Here is a 20,010-nt window from a genome sequence, read left to right as displayed (position 1 = left end):
AAGAATGCGTTGCTCCAGTATCAAATAACACTTCTGCAATATGGGAGTCGACTGGGAACGTACCTACTATCATGCCGGGGGTCTCCTGAACTGCTTCAGCCTCCAAGTGGTTCAGTCTTCCATGATTGTAACGTGGCTGAGAGCGGTTGCCTGCTCCAGGCTGAGACACATTCTGCTTTGCTGGGGCATTGGGGCCTGACTGCTGCTGGGCTGCCTTCTTCGGACATTGCATCACCCAGTGGCCTTGCTCTCCACAGTGGAAACATGCTCTGTTTCCAACCTGAGCTGGTGCTGCCTGATTGTTCTGCTGGCTTGCTGGGGCAGGAAGACGAGGTGCCTGCTGATTCTGCCTCTGAAACTGACCTCCTGACTGATTGCTCTGACGGTTCTAATACTGGTGCTGAGGGTACTGCCTTTGGAACTGCTGACGATGCTGAGGTGGACGCTGGTTCTGCCTGAACTGCTGAGGTTGGTTGCTTGAGAAACGAGGGCGGCTGCTGCTTCCAGGCTGGGGTCCACTGATCTTGCGCTTACGATCCTCCATCTCCTTAGCTTTCTTTCTGTCATGATTGCTCTATCAATCAGGTGCTGTAATGTCGGGAAGGTGTGATTCATCAGCTGATAGTGCAGAGGGTCAACCAAGCCTCTCAAGAAACGGTATTGTCGCTTGGCATCGGTGTTGACATCTTCAGGAGCATAGCGAGACAACTGCAGAAACCTGTCCCGGTACTCACTAACAGATGATGACCCTTGTTTGAGGGTCAGGAACTCCTCCTTCTTCACTGTCATCAGACCTGCGGGAACATGGTACTGACGAAAGCTACCTCTGAACTCTTCCTAAGTGATAGCGTCGGGGTTGGCATGGGTGGCGAGATAAGACTCCCACCATGACTGAGCTGCTCCTCTCAACAGGCGGGGACCATACAGAACTTTCTCTCTGTCATCGCACTGAGCGGTATGCAACTCCCACTCCACAGTGCGCAGCCAGTCTTCAGCATCCATGGGGTCAGAAGAGTGAGCGAACGTTGGGGGATGACCTCTCATGAATTCAGCACGCTTGTCTCTGGGCATCTGAGGCATCTGAGGCTGAGGTGGAGCCTGCTGCTGTTGCTGCTGCTGCTGCTGCTGAATGGCGGCCAGAGTCTGACCGATGGCTTGAACTGCCTGAGTCTGCATCAGAAACATCTGCTCGATGGACATCGGGGGCGGGGGTGGCAGGTGCTGCTGCTGGGGCACCTCATCCTGCGGAGCGGCTCGCTCCTGCTGAGCACGCCTTCCTCCTCTGCGCCTGTTCTCTGACATCTGCAGAATGCAACCACACATCAGAACTGATCTGGCAAATCTTGCAGCATAAGAAAAGAGTATAGAATTCTTCAACAGCACTGAACAGATGAGCATCTTCACTGATCTCCAACACAGACCACACAGCTTCTCAGATAAAGAGGAAAGTGGAATAAAAAGTTTCCCAACTATATAACTAACTCCATTAACATAATAGGTAAACCAAAATGCAGGGGATACCCACACTCTGGTGACAGTCATTACAAAGATCCAAACCAAACATAGTTCATCATGACAAACATAAATGCACAGGATATAGCAAACTACCCTGTCTAACTAAGACTAACTAAAAGCGAGACTAACGCTAAGATTGTAACTTCTACGTATATATTTTGTATTAATTACAAGATCCGACTCTAGCGATCTATGGTTCTAGATTTATCTTGGTCTTGCAGTCGGGATTGCCATAAGACTGGCGTCCACGCCGAGGTGAGCGGTACGGGTGCTGAGTCCCAACGGGAGCGGGGGAACCATCATCCAGGTGACGACGTTCCGCGCGCTCAGCCCGCAACAGGGCGATCTCAGCATGAGCCCTACTCAGATCGTCTAGTGCATGGTCCAGCTCCGTGTTTAGCACGGCGGCTAGGTTGACTGTGCTGCTCAACCTAGGATTGTCCTCGCCAGCAGGTGAAACAATCACGCCTCCTATGCTGCCAGATGGACGGCGGGGGTAATACTTCAGGTCGAGACCGTCAGCTACCCCACCGAGAACCGAGCAGTAGTGCGAAAGCGCATGCCGTGCAGCATCTTGCATGGCTGCCTCAGCTGAGTCCCGCTCAGAGATAGAATAGTGCTCTGAGCAGGCCTCTGCACCCTGAAGACTGTTCTCCGGACGGCGCACCAAGCAGGTCGCCTCCCAGCGGTCTGGGTAAACCCCGCGACTATGCTGGTAGACCACACAACGATACTCGATGGACCAAGTACGCCGGTTAAGTGCCCGACGTAGCAGGGTGTCGAGCGCATCATGGAAGTGACACCCGCGAGCAGCGTCGCGAGTGATAGGTCGAGCGACCCATCCTTCCGGCTCCTGGTTAGCAGGGAAGTCGGCGTCGTGGCTCGAGCTGTCGTCGCCACCTCCGTCGTCTGGGTCTCCTCCAGCAGCTATTCCAGAGGCTGGGGCGCCCAGTGGTGGTGCAGGGGGCGCCTCCAGGGGAAGCACAGGAGAGCAGCTCCTCATAGACTCTATCTCCTGCTGGAGCGAGAAAGAAGAGCCCTGCTGCTCCTATCGTCGACGTTCCTGCTCCTCGTGTAGGCGGTGGTGCAGTCTCTCCAAGTGGCTGGACTGACCGGCCACGGGACGGCGAAGCGGATGCTCAGCAAGGCGGGAGGGTAAGAAGGGGATGACGGACTTTCGTGCAGTGTGTCTAAGTCGAGCCATCTACAAAAGACACCGCAAGCAAAAGAGTGAGAACAGAATTAATATGACCAGCAAATAATGAATCATAAATAAATGAAGGATTAGAATAAAACAAAATTTTCAGCAAGGTATAATATATAGTAGAACATAGGTTTGGTCGATATGACCAACTTTTGAAGGGGTACCAAAGTCAAGGCAGGGACAGAGGTCTATAGCCCTTAGAACGACCATTCTACTCTAGGTTAGTGGTCCTACAGTCAGCACGGCTTTGATACCAGCTATGTCACACCCGGTTTTAGAAGGCAAACCGAATGCGAACCATGTACGTGCCAGGATCAGCAATTCACGTACACAACAGTTACATAACATGGACATCATCACACAGTGCTCAAATAGTATTACAAAGGGAAATAATAGTCGATTACATCGTGTGTCTGAGACATCCACATAGTCTTTACAATAATCAAAGTGCGAAAACGAAACGTAGATAATTGCGGCCTTCACAGGCAGCCGACTGGGGGTTGCCGCTAACCCACACCTAGAACTCGTCGTAGTCTTGGAACTCCTGGAAGTCTCCTTCCACAGCTTCATCTTCTCCTGAGCAGTGGTTGCAATGCTGACAACCTGGGGATGGGGGGGTTTGGTGTGTAGAGCAAGAGTGAGTACACATCAACATACTCAGCAAGTATCCCGTTTGGCTGTAGTGGACTAGCTTTATGTGGGGGGGGGGGGGGGGTAAGTCAAGCAGTTGCTTTTAGTTGGTTAGATTATTACTTACTAGTAGAAAGCCAGGTTTTAGCATTAACCCAAGTTATTAGCCCGATGTACCCTTTCCAAACGGAAAGAATACCACTTACCAGCACCATAGTCATAACCAAAACCATCAGTCTCATTGCCACCTGTAAACCAAAATGTCTCTGATCAAGTACCACTAATCATTGGAGCTCCCTTGGCCGCTCATAACCGCGAGCACGGCTGATATATCAGTTTTCAAACACTCTGCAGAGGTTGTGCACTTTACCCACAAGCCGTGATTCCCTCTTGCCTCGGGCCGATCAAACCCTTAAACACTACCAAGGTGTATAGGCAGGGTTTCACTACGTAGCCTTTACAAAGATTCCCCGGGGCTGTAGCCGCCCGTTAGGTTTCCTAAATGTACCGCACTCCTCCCCAAGGGACAAATCAACCTTGGCAGAGCGAGCCGCATACACCGAGCCCCATTGACGGCACAACGGCTAAGCGAACTACACCCCGGTTCCTCTAATTATTCAGCTAAGGGCGTCCCACTCCACCCTCATGGTTGCAGTGTTTTCCCAGGCGGTCATCCATAGAACAGGTCCTTACGGAGAGGCACTCGAGAAACCGCTCGAGCCCCCTTGAAGGTCACAAGTATAACATCTTAATAAAATAGGGGAAAACAGCGTATCATAAATAATTCTCATCATGTTCATTGATTAATGTTCAGCAATAGCATAAAGCTAACCAATAATAATCCGACCCAAGTAGGTAAACAAGGACATGGATAACAAAAGCTAGTCAATCCTTAAGCATAAATGTGTAATGCGGGAGGTGAATTAAAGAATGAATAGGACAGAGATAGGTCAAAGGACACTTGCCTCCACCAACCGACTGCTGCTCAGGGGCTTCTCCTGTGAGTTCCTCGGGCTCTTCGACCGGATCGTTCTCTATGCGAGCGCAAACATACATACATCCACATATTTAATACAAAAGAACAGTACACCATACAATAGAATGCAGTAAGTAAACAGACGTCCCACGCGGGCTCGCAATTACGGTTAAGAGGGAAAGAGAAACAAACAGTCGAGAAACGATCACGTTACATCATTATGAATTAACCACTCGTTTAATAGAAGGGAATTAATTTGGACTCTACGCTCAGCATAAAGTAAAGTCATGTTTCATGTTTAATCATTATAAGCAGATGAATATAATTAAAAAGGACTGTCGCGCGGCGAGACGCACGACATAACACCTTAAATCGAATTAAGAAATCAATGACTCGTCGTGCGACCGAGCGCACAATGAGACACTTTGCATTAATTATAAAGAGACGTTAAGCATCGCGCCACGAAGCGCACGACGACATATGTCAATAGAGCTGAGTTTAAAGTGGAACGTCGCGCGTCTGGACGCGCGACGTCGCACCTTAAATAACCTGAAATTAAAATAGATCGTCGCGCGACGAAGCGCGCGACACAACACTTTAATAAATTTAAACCAAAAGAATCGTCGCACGACGAAGCGCGCGACGCGACACATTAATAGAATCTGAAATTAGACAAATTCGTCGCGCGACGAAGCGCGCGACGCAGCACATTAACTAACGGAGTTTGAGAATTAACTACAACAAAAAATCACCGCGCGCGTGGGTTTTGCGCGCGTGGGAACGCGCTAGGGGCCAACAAAGCCACGCGAGCCGCGACGGGGCCGGGATGCCGCGCGCAGGGGTCGAAGGCCGCGGGCGAGCCGCGCCAAGGCCGGAGGCCGCGCCGTGGGCCGCGCCGGGCGAGCAGAGGGCGGGGCCGGGGCGCCGCCGCGCGGGCAGGGGCGGGGTCGCCGCCGCGGGACGGGGTGGGGGCGGCCGCCGCCGTGCCGAGGGCCGGGGTGGGGGCGGGGGGCGCCGCCGGACGGGGAGGAGGGGGGGGGGCGAGCGCCGCCGCGGGGGAGGCCGGGGCGGGCGAGCGCCGCCGCGCGCAGGGGAGGGGCGGGGCGGGCCGCGCCGCCAGCGAGCGGGGAAGGGCAGGGGCGCGCGCGAGCAGGGGAAAGGGAGGGCGCGCGCGGGGTAGGAAGAAGAGGAGGTTGAGGGAGATAGAGAGGAGGAGGGGAGGGGAGCTCACCTCGGGGTCCAAATTCCGGTGATCGCCGTCTCCAATTCCTAGGGCACCACGGGGAGAGAGAGGTGGAAGAGGGAGAGGGAAGTTGTTGCGCGGGAGATCCAAATGAGAGAGAGAGAGGAGGGGGGCGCATTGGGGGGGGGGGGGGGGGGGGTGGGCGCCAGGGGCGCGCAGGGCCGGACCGGGCCGGGTTGGGTTGGGCTGGGCCACTTCGCAGATCGAAACCCACGACGCGCACAACCCAAACCGAGACGCACGACACGGGCTCCAATCGTGAACCGAAAACCGAGACAGAGCGAGACGGACACGCGATACCAGACAAAGAAATGCGCCTCAGCATGATGCAACACCCATGACACTTAGGTTTTGGTTTATACATGACACGGACACCGTCACTATACGGGTTTGAAATTGGGAGGAAGGAGCGAAACAGAAAAGAGAAAAGAGAGTAACGCCCGAATTTGGTGAGAGAAAAGAAGAAAAAATTCTACCCCCAAATTCAGGGCGTTACAGTGGTGCGTACCTGATGACTGACAATGTACGAGGGAACTTCTATCGGTAGGTGTTAGGGGTGAAAAGGGTCGGGTATACCCATCGGGTACCGGATACACGTAGTGCTAATACCCGTTTTTCGGACACGGATTCAGATAGTTTTATATTCGGGACGGATACTGATAATACCCGGATACTGTAGCTTTGGATTTGGGTCGGATACGGAGCAAGAACTACCCGGAAAATACCCTTATATTCGGGTCGGATACAGGTACCCGGAATTCAGGTACCCATTTTTCCTTTTTCTACATAATATAGTTATAAAATCATAACTTTTACATACGAAATCGGATGAAGATAAAGTTTAAATGAAAATTGTAGAGCTTGAAGAGATCTATAAGTTTGTAATACATCAATTTTTTGTTTAAACATATCTTTAGACCAAAATCATTGAAATAATGTCCAAATTTATATCAAATTAATAGACTTTACCATTTTTATGTGTGGGCTTAAAGTTATCTCCACATGGGAACTTAAGGTTATCTTTTTATTGACTATTTATTAGTATTGATAACTTATTTGTATTTTTCGGTCGATACTACAATATTTTAATGATTTAATTGTATTTTGATGATTTTCTATGACAAGAAATTAATAATACATAAATAGCCTCAAAAATCGTGAAATTTTACGGAGACACAACATATGTCCATATATAACAATAAAAAATGTTTGGATCATAAGATCTATAAGATGCCCGCGTTTATTCTATTTCACTTTCACTTATTTGTATGAGTTACATGTCAAATCAGTGTAAATATAAAAGTTTCAACATAATCAGTACTTTACTTTATCATTTTCATGAGGACTTGAGTTATCTTTGTATAAAATGTTTATTAGTTTTTGTAACTTATTTGCAAATTTTGAGTGAAACTAGAATATTTTATGAATTTTAAATATTGCGGTGTTGGTTCTACAATGTCCTTGTGATAAGTAACTTTGAACTGCATGATGTCAATTTTATCGGTTTCCTTTCTTACATTTGATCCATCATATACATGATTATATATTGCTTAACTTATGTGTTTGTTGGATGGTTGGACAATTAATATCATCGGACGAACTACCCGATAATTATCCGGTACCTATCGAGTAGTATCCGTTATCCGTTTCTTACCCGTCTGGATTATTACCCGGTCTCATCCTGTATCCGTCCCGAATCTTAACTACCCGTATCCGGTCCCGTATCCGAGAGAAATACATTAGGGTAGGATACGGGATGACCCTGTATCCGGCTGTATCCGTCCCGTTTTCATCCCTAGGCAGGTGTGGCACGTGCTCTTCAATGATGAGACCATGCAAATCGTGACATATATCGAAGTCTGCATGATACTGATGGTTGCAATGTAGAAGTGAAATAGCTAAATTAAAATAACAAAAATTATGTATGGCTAGGATTACAAATGGATTATGAAACATTTTCTTGTAACAATATAAGACACATTTTGTATATAAGTTATTATGTTATTATATGTTCCCGTTGCAACGCACGTGCACTCACCTAGTGATGATAGGATTGTTTGATACCTTTAATTTAGTAAGCTATGGACTTTATGCGGTTGTAATATTTTGATATTATGCGGTCAAATATACGGGTCAGGTTTGGGCCGGTACGGCCCAATCAAAGCACGGCGTGGTTTAGGGCTGGGCTGGACCACTGTTTTTACACTTCGGGCTGGCACGACACGGCCCAAAAGTTTTTTGGGCTTTACTGGCCCGAATCCGTTTAGCACGAAGCACGATGGGTTTGGACCGGGCTAGCCCGGCCCAGCCCAATTCCCAGCACTACTCTAGTCGCTAACCATAAGTATATATAATCGAGCTTAAAGTTAGTTAATCTTTAAAATCGAGAGTTTTTTTGACGAGTAGTTGGATATGGGCTATATAAGATGCTTCCTCCTTCATGTACTCAGAGCAAGAATAATAGGGTGATATAGCTGAGCTCTAATACATGTTACATCAGATTTATGGTGACATGGAAGAGGGAGAAATGGAGAGAGAGAGGAGGAAAGTGGATTGCTCAAAATCCCATACAATACCACGGACGCACGGTCTATGAGAGAAAGAGATGAGGCCAGGCATTAAACACACAACATGCATTGTTATATTATTAGACTTTTAATTGGTTATATATATATATATATATATATATATATATATATATATATATATATATATATATATATATATATATATATATATATATATATATATATATATATATATATATATATATAGGGAAGAGGTAATGGAAGCTCTGGGCTTCCCCTACTAATGGAAGCCCCAGCCAGGACGCGGTCAACCCAGCACCCGCGCAGCCATGCAGTCAACAGCCAGGAATCCTGAACGATAAGCGCGTAAGGCAATATACGAATGCATATATATATATGGATAAAGATGCGTAAACCATGCATAAAGGAATCTTTTGACGCCCGAAACACGTGGAATGAATATGACACTGTGGACAACGTTTACGACTGCATAATGACATGTACTTGACAACATAAATCATGCAGTATGTGGTTCTGGTTCTGGCTCGGGCGGATTCCAGCGTAAACCGTGAGCTAAAACAGCGTAAATGAGTTCGAAATTTAGCATAAATCCTATTTTTGTTTTGTAACAGCAAACGAGGCCTAAAATTACGGCGTGAAAATCGCGTGCAACCGATCGTGCGCGGGTCCTTGCTCGGACCGATTCCAGCGTAAACCGTGAGCTAAAACAGCGTAAATGAGTACAGAATTTAGCGTAAATCTTATATATGTTTTGTAACAGCAAATGAAGCCTAAAATTACGGCGTGAAAATTGTGTGCAGCCGATCGTGCACGGGTTATGGCTCGGGCGGATTCCAGCGTAAAACGTGAGCTAAAACAACGTAAATTAATACGAAATTTAGCGTAAATCATTTATCTGTTTCGTAACAACAAATAGGTCCCGAGATTACGACGTGAAAATTATGTGCGGCCGAGTGCGCAGGTTCTGGCTCGAATGGATTTTAGAGTAAACGTGAACCTAAACATCGTAAATTAGTACGAATGTTAGCGTAAATCGTATATCTGTTTCGTAATGGCGAATGGAGCCGAAATTTACGGCGCGAAAATCACGCGTCACCGGACGTACGCGGGTTTTGGCTCGGACGGATTTATGCGTAAAACGTGAACCAAAACAACGTAAATGAGTACGAATTTTAGCGTAAATCATTCATCTGTTTCATAATAACGAATGTAGACCGAATATATCTCTCTACGCACGAGGTTGTCATAAAATGCATCAAGAAATATCGTAAATTGGAGTAAATACAACAAGAAGTGATCTGAGGTAATTGTGGCGTAAAATGCAAGCTAACCATCTACAGGAGAACTGTTTTAGATTTTACAATAAGATATAAGAGATAATTATTCCTGTACTCAACTATGATAATGTCGTGTTTACATTTTAGTTGTTGGTACATACACGCAAAACTATGTTCCACCGTAACACCATTGTTAGCAAAAAAGTGAGTTCAAAAGGCTCTTCCAGCTTTCCTAATGTGGAGAAAACCATCGAGGTCCATATCTGCAAACGTAACATGAACTGTTAATATGATATTTCCTTGTTAATATGATCATCTTTTCTAGCTTGTTATGACTAACATAACCTACAGTCTAAACTGAATGCACACTTGAGTTAGAAGATCAGATTACCAAAAGAAAAATCTCTTGAGTTAGAAGATCAGATTACGACGAAAAGGTGCAAATATACACACCCTGCTACATTAAAACTCAGCTCTCTTTTCATCTAAATCCTTAATCTAAAGCCATGCTACACTGAATCTCCTGCTTACCTAAGTTCACTTCAGTTTTAGACTATGCAAACAAACAGATGCATATGGCTATAAGCCCCTCTCCATCCTATTACTTGAAAAACGGTTTCATTTTTATGCAATATTGAGTTATAGAAATCAATGAAGGCCCTCTCAAATTCCAGCAAAGAAATGTTTAGAAAATTAGAATCAGGCAGTGATCATAAATAGTAGTAATTGGTAAAAGTCTATCTACTATAGCATACGACACTGACGATCACAACTAAAAATAGTATTGATAATTGAACCTGTACACATACATGAAAGATGCAAAAGTCTATTAGGAGAGGCAATAATTCCTCAAAATTGATCAAATTAGGTTACACCATGCTAATAAAAGTTTGAACAATTATTCCGATTCCAGAAAACCAAGAAACCATTCAAGCATCTTCAAAACACATTATCATAACTGATAGAGGGTCGCGACAACTGAGCTGATTGAAAGTGTGGATGTACACACAGACTACCCAAATCAGAGTTATAGCCGATACAGAATTGGGGTGCCTATATCTTTTTTATATAAATCATGTAGTTGCTCCTAGGTTTGTCCACTTTATTTAGGGGAAATATAACTTGGATCTACGTATTTACCAAAAGAACATAAAAATGATATAGAACTGGTGGTCTACGTGTTTATAATGCGGAGCGTACACGAGATCTGGTAATTGAGCATAATAACACATTCAAATTAGCATAAAAGACGTATTTAGGAATAAAAATCACAAGAGCAGGGCGAGTTGAGTAAAGAATGCACCAGAACCAGGAGGGGCACTTGGCGAGGAGGTTGTCGCCGGCGAGGATGAACCCGGGGATGGAGAGGAAGCCCTTCTCGAGGAAGACAGAAACGGTGTACGGGCCCGTGACGGGAAGTTCGTAGGGCGCGGAGGCGGCGCGGGCGTGGTCCAGAGCGGGCGAGGGCGTGGATGGATCGCTGGTTGTCGGCGGCTGGCCGGGCGAGTCCGGAGGGGGCGAGGGTGCGAACGGGTCGCCGGTGCCCGGCGGCTGGGCAAGCCCGGAGGGGGCAAGGACGCGGACGCATCACCGGTGCCCGTCGGCTGGGCGAGTTCAGAGGGGGCGAGGACGCAGACGGATCTGAGCGAGGATGGAGGTGGTGGCCGGCGGCTGGGCAAGGACGCAGACGCTAGGGTTCGGCCGCCGCGAGAGTTACGGGAGAGATGAGCTGAAAAAATGAGTGCTCGGTTCCTTGATTCGTGGGCCCGATAGACATAAGCTGCCCAGATTGCGGGGACACGATCTTTTCGTGGGCCCGGATGCCGCGAAACATGCGCACACCAAAAGTGTGTAAAACGTAACAAGATTGAGCATAACGCGTAGTTATAATTGACGTAACTAGGTGGTACAGTCAGCCAAAAAAGCGTGCGCGCCTGGTCGGTACGGTGCGGTCAGCGCACCTGGTCGGGGCTTCCATTAGTTAGAGAGAGCCTAGGGCTCTAAATACTATATATATATATATATATATATATATATATATATATATATATATATATATATATATATCGGCACTAAAATCCATCCATATGTATTTTAGTTTATGGATGCACAAACCCCAAGACTCCCTGTCCGGACGTCCCCGGCTCTGTTTCCTGTGCTTGTTTTCTTTTTTTTTTCCTGCTATGCTTCGATGCTCGTTTCTTCTCGAATTCCATTTTTTATCTCTCCCCTTTTCCCCCTCGTGGACGAAGCAAAGCAAGCAAGACGACCTTGCATCTGAGAATGTACTGTTTCTCTTGCCATTGAGTTTTTTCCCCCAAGATTCCTTTTTGGCTGTCATTGTTCAGGCCGACAGCACTCGCCCGCTGCATCCATTTCAGCACTAATGTAAACAAAATGATTGCAACTGCTGGTGTGTTGTAATTGCAACTGCTGGTGTGGTGTGGATGCAATTGCTGAGTTGGTCTGATGTGATTGCAAGTACTGAATAACTCTGGAAAATTTTGTTAAAAAAATATGATTGCAACTGCTGGTCTGGTGTGATTGCAACTTCTATATAACTATGTCCAAAAATCTGTTAAACAAACAATGATTGCAACTGCTGTCTGGTGTAATTACAACTGCAGGTCTGGTGTGATTGCAACTTCTATATAACTATGTCCAAAAATATGTTAAACAAACAATGATTGCAACTGCTGTCTGGTGTAATTACAACTGCAGGTCTGGTGTGATTGCAACTTCTATATAACTATGTCCAAAAATATGTTAAACAAACAATGATTGCAACTGCTGTCTGGTGTAATTACAACTGCAGGTCTGGTGTGATTGCAACTTCTATATAACTATGTCCAAAAATATGTTAAACAAAACAATGATTGCAACTGCGCGTCGGTTCGGCCTGGGTGGGACGGTTGGCTCGGTCCAGGTGCTCCTGGCGCGTAGGTTCGGCCTGGGTGCATTCTCTATATTGAATGCACCAGATGTAATATATATATATATATATATATATATATATATATATATATATATATATATATATATATATATATATATATATATAGGGAAGAGGTAATGGAAGCCCTGGGCTTCCGTTAGTGGGGGAAGCCCCAGCCAGGACACCAACCAGGTCGCGGTCGGCCCACTGTACGCGAGCATGCATGCGTCAGTCATGCATATGATAGCCACGAATCCTGGATGAGACGTGACAGGCGATATACGCATGCATAAATATAAGTATAAATGTGTATAAATCATGCATAGAAGGAATCTTTTGGGCCACGAATCACGGGAACGAATATTACCATGTGTACACCGTTTACGACTGCATAACGTTGTGTAATATGATAGCGTAAACCATGCAACATTTAAATATCCACCGGTTTGAGATAAGGAAAGACGTGCCCCACGTTCGCGTAAATAAAAGGCACAGTTACGGGAGGAAACAAATTCTCATTTACAGCTGCTCGTCCACGTTCGTATCTGTGATATTGGCGGCGGTTAACGACTGCATAACGATGCGTAAAATAAACCGTTTACGACTGCATAACGATGTGTAACATGATAGCATAAACCATACATTATATAAATCTTGACCGGTTTGATATAAGGAAAGACGTGCTGCATAATCGCGTAAATAAAGGGACAGTTACGGTTTGAGAGTATTAGTAGAAGAAAATAAATTTTAATTTACAGCCGCAGTTCGCGGGTTCTGCTCGAGCGGATTCCAGCGTAAAACATGAGCTAAAACAGCGTAAATGAGTACGAAATTTAGCGTAAAACATATATCTGTTTTGTAACATCAAATGGGGTCCGAAAATTACGGCGTGAAAATTGATCACGTTCGATCGTGCACGGATTTTGGCTTGGTCAAATTTCAGCGTAAAACGTGAACCAAACAACGTAAATGGGTACAAATTTTGTCGTACATCATCAATCTATTTCGTAACGACGAATGTGGCCTAAGTTACGACGTGAAAATCGCGCTCCGATCGTGCTCGGGTTCTAGGTCAGGTGGATTTAAGCGTAAAACGTGATCCGAAACAGCGTAAATGGATACAAATTTTAGCGTAAATCAATGATCTGTTTTAAAACGACGAATGTGGCACTTGCTTTTTAGTGGAAGCGTAAAATGCAATAAGAAAGAACCCAAGACAAAATCTTTTTTTGCCGACCTATACATGCGACATGGGGGTGAATTAATAACTGAACGAACCCAAGACAAGAAAGAAAACGATTAAGCCATTTGCTGTTCCTGAATCTTGATCCGTCACGCTCACGCCCGGCCATGGAACTGAGGTCAGAAGAGTAGCCACTAGACAATACAGAGGGCACGGCGGTCAGAAGAACAAGAACTTGGACTTGGAGCTGCATTTGAAGGGGAGTACGGTGCCGTTGGGCCAGAAGAAGCGGAGCTGGCACGCCAGGCGCGTCCACTGGTCGACACTGACGATCCCCGCGACCTTCCATCGCGTCCGGGCCTCCCCCTCCACCCGGAACGGCACCACGCCGTCGCGGAGCGCGGTCTCCATGGCGGCGCTGCCGGCGTCGCCCTGCGCGTGCGCCACGTACGCCAGCGGGAGGACGCCCCTGGCGGGCACGCGGAACGGGTAGGCGCGGAGCACCGCCAGCGTCGCGCCTGCAAACGCGAGGCGGCACTCGAGGCGCGAGAAGTAGGCCGCCGAGTGCGCGTTGCCGTTGCGGGCCTCCACCCGGACCGTGACCTGCACGTCGTCCAGCGCCCCCGTCTGCCCGTACACCAGCGCGTACAGGCTCGCCGCCCGCACCGCCACGTACGGCGCGTGGGGCTGCACCACCACCACCACCACAAGGACGGCCACGACGCCCAGCAGCACCACGACCGCCAGCACCTTGAACAGCACCACCGCCGCCCACTCCGCCGCGCCCGACCGGTGCCTCCTGAAGCTGTACCGCCGCGGACGCTGAGGCTCCTCCTCCTCGCGCCCCCTCCACGTCCGCCAATCCGCCGGCTGGAGAGTGCCGCGGCGGCCGGGGCTCTCCTGCTCACGGGCGCCTGCTCGCACGCCCGAGGGAACCGCCACCGCCGGTAAAACCTAATTCCTGGCGGCGTGGGGGTATTTTTATAGTGACGGCGTGGGCACGATTCACGTAATATGCGCATACTATATTTGCATAAACTCATACACACATCAGCATAACTCGTATTATAATTTAGTGTAAGCACAAGTAGGTACAATAAGACAAAAAGGATCCGGTGTGGTCTGCACACCTGGTCGGGGCTTCCTGTAGTTAAATAGAGCACATGACTTTAAATACTATATATATAACTATATATATATATATATATATATATATATATATATATATATATATATATATATATATATATATATATATAATGACAAGATAACTTTATACAGCTTGCTGTGAGGTCTATATTGATCTCACGGATGTGTTTGTGGGAAGCAGGTCGGCATTTACTTTGGAGTCACGAGATTTGATAAGCGGGCAGCCTCCAAATGTAGGTCGCTTCCAAGGCTATTATAACACCCTGTCAAGCGAAGCTATTAGATAGATAGATAGCACCGCTAACTTTGATTACGAGAAAAGAAAGGGTGAACGAACGAGACAGGCGTTTGATTGACATGGTTCAAATTCCCGACGGAAGATTGGTATCATCACAGGGAACGTTTAATACTAATGTGCAGGTGCAGCGTATGTACTCCTATGCAGCAGGCCACGGGACGGCCGTCAATCAATCGACCAATCCATCCGTTTGCTTCTTTTTTTTTTCTTTATTATTCTTTATTAGATGGACAGATCATTATTCGTCGGTGCAACGCTCGATGGGACATGAGGATCTTGTGCGTACGCCTGGCTGAGGACAAGCAGATGGGAACAAACTTGTAGTTACGCTTATTATGATATACTCCTCCTAATCCTAAATTAATTACGGTAGTTGGTACTAGGAAAGCAAACAAAGCAAGCAGCTCTGTACTGTACCCCCTGCTCTTGCTCTGCTTTGTTTTGGTGGGATTTGACGCGGCCTGATGGCGACCCGCCCGCGGCTGCTCCTGTGCTTCTGCTTGCTATTGCCTGCCTGCTGTTCGGCCTCGGCAACCCGCACAACGGCACAGCCAGTAGGCAGCAGCCCCCCACGCGTCCCGTTCCCGTCGGTGGCCTGCGCCGCTTTTCCCTGTCCTCCTCACCCGTGATCGGCCTCGGCGCGTGGGGTAGTTGGCGGCGTGTCTGCGTCTGTCGGCGTGCAGTGTAGCTGTTACTTACCATTGCTGCCACTGGGTGCCGTGGAAGCGATACATACGTATAAACAAACGGATGGATGGGGAACGCGACCAGACCAGACCAGCATACATATACGCATACGTACGAAGACGAGCGAGGGCAGCTACTGCCGCCGCTCTGCGTACGCCGCCCTCCCCCCGTCGTCCCACCGACCTCACGTGTTCCGGTGCGACGCAGCTGCTCGATGTGGTGCGGTGCGGATCGTCCGTCAAAGAAGACAAACTCCCACCACTCTGGAAGCTTCGTATTCACCGCCGGAAAAGAAAAAAAAGGAAAAAAATAAAGAAGGGAAACCTTTTGCCGTGCGGTGGTGGTGGTGGTGCTCGGTCCTCTCTCTTTCGAGATGCACCGGACGTTCAGAGAGGTGAGCCTAAGGTAAAGTCGCCACGGACGGACGGACGGCCGGCCGATGCTTTTTTTTTTAGTCCACCACCACCACCACCACCACGACCTCCGCAATTAGATAGTGGCGCACTACACGTCTACGCTCAGCACCACGTACGGCAGGGCAGATCATTATCACATCCAGTCCAGACCCTCGCACCACCCCAGGCAGCAGCGGAATCGCGCGCCTTTCGTCCCGCACGCAACTCTGCTCGCTCGCGGAACTACCTACCGTGCGGGTGCAGCGGAACGCAACTGCGGATTCCCATCTCCTCTTTACAGTCACAAGGGCTCTGGACTCTGGAGTGAGTTTGGTTTGCTACCGCCGCCCATGGCCAACGCCACGACAAATCAAAATCTGTCGACGATAAAAACAAAAAAACAAATTGTCACTCGACTCGAGTGGTCGGATTGGTCAGCCGCCTGCATAAATTTACTTGGTATTTAGTTGGCTGACCGTGCAGGTTTTGCTCCATTCGGTTGGCACACTGTATTCTTCTCGAAAACGGGCCTAGTTAGCAACAGTTGCCGATCCTCAGACAAAAAAGCATACTGGCCAATACGAAGGGGGTCAGCTACTAGTATTATCATGCTTATTAGGGCCCAACCTCAACGGGCCACGAGACCCAGTCCGAGCAACACACGGCGCATCCAACCTCATGTTTGCGCTGGCACTGACTGTTTTGTGGGCTGCCAAGCGCTCACAATTAAACAGTCTCACTGGATGGACAAGTAATGAAATTACAAAGCTTTACAACACTAAATTATAAAACGTTTTGATTTTTCTACGTACATTATTTTTTACTATATATTTAGATACAATGTATATTTAAATACATAACAAAAAGCTATAAATCTAGAAAATATTTTATAATTTAGGACCGAGGGAGCAGCAAAGACCAAAGAATGCAATAGGATAGTATAACGAATATGCCCTTAAAGAGGCATATACACATGGAGGCATTGTGCTGCACGAAGTGGAAAGCGGAAAGAAGTTGAAATGGGATATGAGGATTGAACACCAGCTTTCAGATGGTTCCTTGCTTTGATTACTTGTGACATGTTTGGTTTAAGGATTAAGATAGTCTATCATCTTCTCACCTCTCACTTTCTTTTTTAGTTTGTTGAATATAATAAATTGATTCATCAGCATTTCATTCATCATAAGCTCATAATTAGTAATAATATGGAGAACGAATTTATTCCACCAAATTTATAAAATAAACTTATGATACACAACATCATCTAAAATAGATTGACTCTTCAAACCAAATGCCCCTTAGTTTTTCTGTCTTCACGTGAGAACTCTCTCAGCAAGTATCTATGGTATCACATGTACTGCGCGAGCCATTGCTTACACATATCAAGCACTGTCAATGCATTTGCATGTAATGCCTGCAAAAAAAGAGAGAGTAATATGGACTCAACACAGAACCAAATAAAGATACTGAGGTGAAGAGAGGGAAAGGGTATAAGTACTGAAATCACGTAAAGTCCTCAATATGTATCACATCGTGCTCATATGTCTTGTACGCCCATGGGAAGTCATGTTTTTTTTGTCATTCAACATCGAGGGAAGATATACCTCAGTCCTAAACTTATGTGTAATATGTTTAGACTTAAATCAAACTTCTAGATATTTGAGCAACAATCTGAGAGATGTCCTCTTTGTGACCAAATGGAGGAGACTATGCCACATCTTTTAGTGTCTTGTGTATTTGCTAGACAAATTTGGTGGCATGTTTTTCCCCAATGGGCTAGCAAGTCTTGACTCCTCAACCTCATGTTTTCCAAGACCGGTGGAGGAATGTGTGATAGTAGGTGGATAAAAGTCAGCGCAGATGTTTCAATTGAACTGTAATCTTAGTCGCTAGGTGGCTGTAGAAACATTGGAACACTTGTGTGTTCGAGGGGCAGTTTGTGTGTGCCCAGCATTGTTGCAGTTCATCCGGGATGACGCCGTTAGATGGTCTCTAGCAGGAGCCGCTGGGTTGGCAGACATTTGGCCTCAATAGGAGTAGTTGTAGGCTAGTTCTACCTTATGAAAGTTTTTATGTATTTTTGTTTCTGTCCTCCGTAAGAAGGCTTATATTGTGTCTGCAGTTGTTGGTCTATTTTGGATCCTTCTTCCTCTTATTATAATGATGTGTAGCTTTCTCGTGCGTTCGAGAAAAAAAGGAAAAAAAAAGAAATAGATGATGGCCTTTCTTGTGTCGTTGTTTCAATTACTCAAGAAAACTTCAGACCATTTTCTAATCGGGGGCCAACGACATTTCTCATGTATGTGATCAATGGCACGATTCTTAAAGTTCACAGACCAAACAAATAACTAGAAAAGGTTCAGACTTGACCCTGCCCATTAAGGGGCCAAAGTGCCAAACCAGATACTATAGGGCCAAACCATACTATAGCAACTGATGAGTTGAAGATATTCAATTTATTCCCCGTGTTCCAAATTATAGTTCGCTTTTACATTTATACTAAGTCAAACTTCTCTAACTTTGACCAAATTTATAGAAAATTGAATTAACACCTATAATATCAAATTAGTTTCATTAAATCTCTACTTTTAAGCATGAGTTTCGTGCGTCGTGCGTCACACGCAAAACCCGTAGAACAGATCTGTTTTCCTCCCCCACGTCTCATCTAACAACCAGACCATTAGCTCCCAGATGGACTGTGAGAAAAAACGTAAGCTCAACATGACACAAAGCCACACACAGTGTAATATTCCCTAGATATTACCACCTCCCTAGCTGAATGAGGACAAGTTACCGACCGAACTATAAAAAAGGGATAAGTCTCTTTTTCAATCTAACTTTCTCGGCCTTTTAGCTAAGATAAGTGCAGTATTTGCAGTTTAAAATCTAGTATGTGGGCCATATATCCACTTCAATTTTAAATTATTTTTATGGGGAGGGTTAACTTTAACTTTAATTTTATTTTTTATGGGGATGATTCATCCCACTGGCTTGAACACTCAGCCACTGAACACTCAGGTCGTAAAACTGTTGATGTATCGTCATATGCACGGCATTATACTAGTTAGTAGTTATACATGAAATATGCCTGCGTGAGTTTATTTGAAGTCATAGATGCTAATATATTTTTCTAAATAAAAATTTGGTCAAAGTTTTGACTTACTCCCTCCCTCCCAAATTTACTGTCGTTTTAGGATTCGAGGCGCATACCATGAAAGAAGCAAAATGACCTTCACACTCCTACAACTACAACGTCCTAATCTCTACATCTAGTGCGAAGTTAATGGACATGCTTTATACGCCCTGTCATTGATACAGCCACAAAGGCCAACGGCGCAGCAACTGATGCATTGCAGCAACTTTTTCATCCCAAAAGATGCACTTCCATAGAGTTTTTTTTCCCTTGAACAAATGAACCAGGACACTTTCTGAGGACATGCTTCATTAATTGCTCCTATGTCCTGTCATTGTTATAACTGATTCCAATAGGCACAGGACTTCCGTAGCTAGCGAAACGACACTCTTTGTGGGACATACTTTCAAAGCTAAAATGACAGTAATTTTAGGATAGGGAGTAGTACAAAGCTGAACTATAGTTTTGAAGAGGGGCAGGGGGCTACAAGTCATTGATGGTAGTAGAAAGATGCAACATAAAATTCATTCGATTATTAATAAGCAGCAAACATCTGTAAATTTGTGAAGATAACTGACCTGATGGGCAACATATTGAACATCAGCGACACTTCCACTTCGTGCGGCTATTTGGAATGCACTTTTTAGACGTCCACAGACAACACAAGCAAGTACTTTCCTGCAAATTTATAAATTATTTAGAAAAACACATGATCAGAAAAGGAATTCATTATAAGCACCAATGCTCACTGACAGTAAGCACCATCCAGGCATGAAACATTGAGATCAGTGCTTCGTTGTCCACAGACAACAAAATGCTGCAATTTAGGTAATAAA

At 46.1% G+C, this 20,010-nt stretch overlaps 1 protein-coding gene across 5 annotated transcripts in view; it reads right to left on the bottom strand.

The window, feature by feature from the left end:
- Positions 1 to 17,189: 17,189 nt before the first annotated feature.
- Positions 17,190 to 20,010, bottom strand: part of LOC103652610 (uncharacterized) — a 77,935-nt gene continuing 75,114 nt past the window's right edge. For 3 of the 5 annotated variants that reach the window (XM_020550577.2, XM_020550575.2, XM_035966511.1), the window contains 2 exons: positions 19,753 to 19,852; positions 17,190 to 17,455 (listed from right to left, as the gene is read on the bottom strand). In XM_020550577.2, coding sequence (XP_020406166.1) covers positions 17,390 to 17,455; positions 19,753 to 19,852 — 166 coding nt within the window. In that variant the 3' untranslated portion in view covers positions 17,190 to 17,389. The remainder of the gene's footprint in view (positions 17,456 to 19,752; positions 19,853 to 20,010) is intronic. The other 2 variants (XR_004857394.1, XR_002268248.2) reach the window with 2 other exon arrangements.

The sequence above is a fragment of the Zea mays genome, chromosome 3 (assembly GCF_902167145.1).
Source record: "Zea mays cultivar B73 chromosome 3, Zm-B73-REFERENCE-NAM-5.0, whole genome shotgun sequence".
NCBI classification, from domain to species: domain Eukaryota; kingdom Viridiplantae; phylum Streptophyta; class Magnoliopsida; order Poales; family Poaceae; genus Zea; species Zea mays.
The sequence above is the reverse complement of the archived record's forward strand: the minus strand, read 5'-3'. Positions and strand labels throughout refer to the sequence as shown.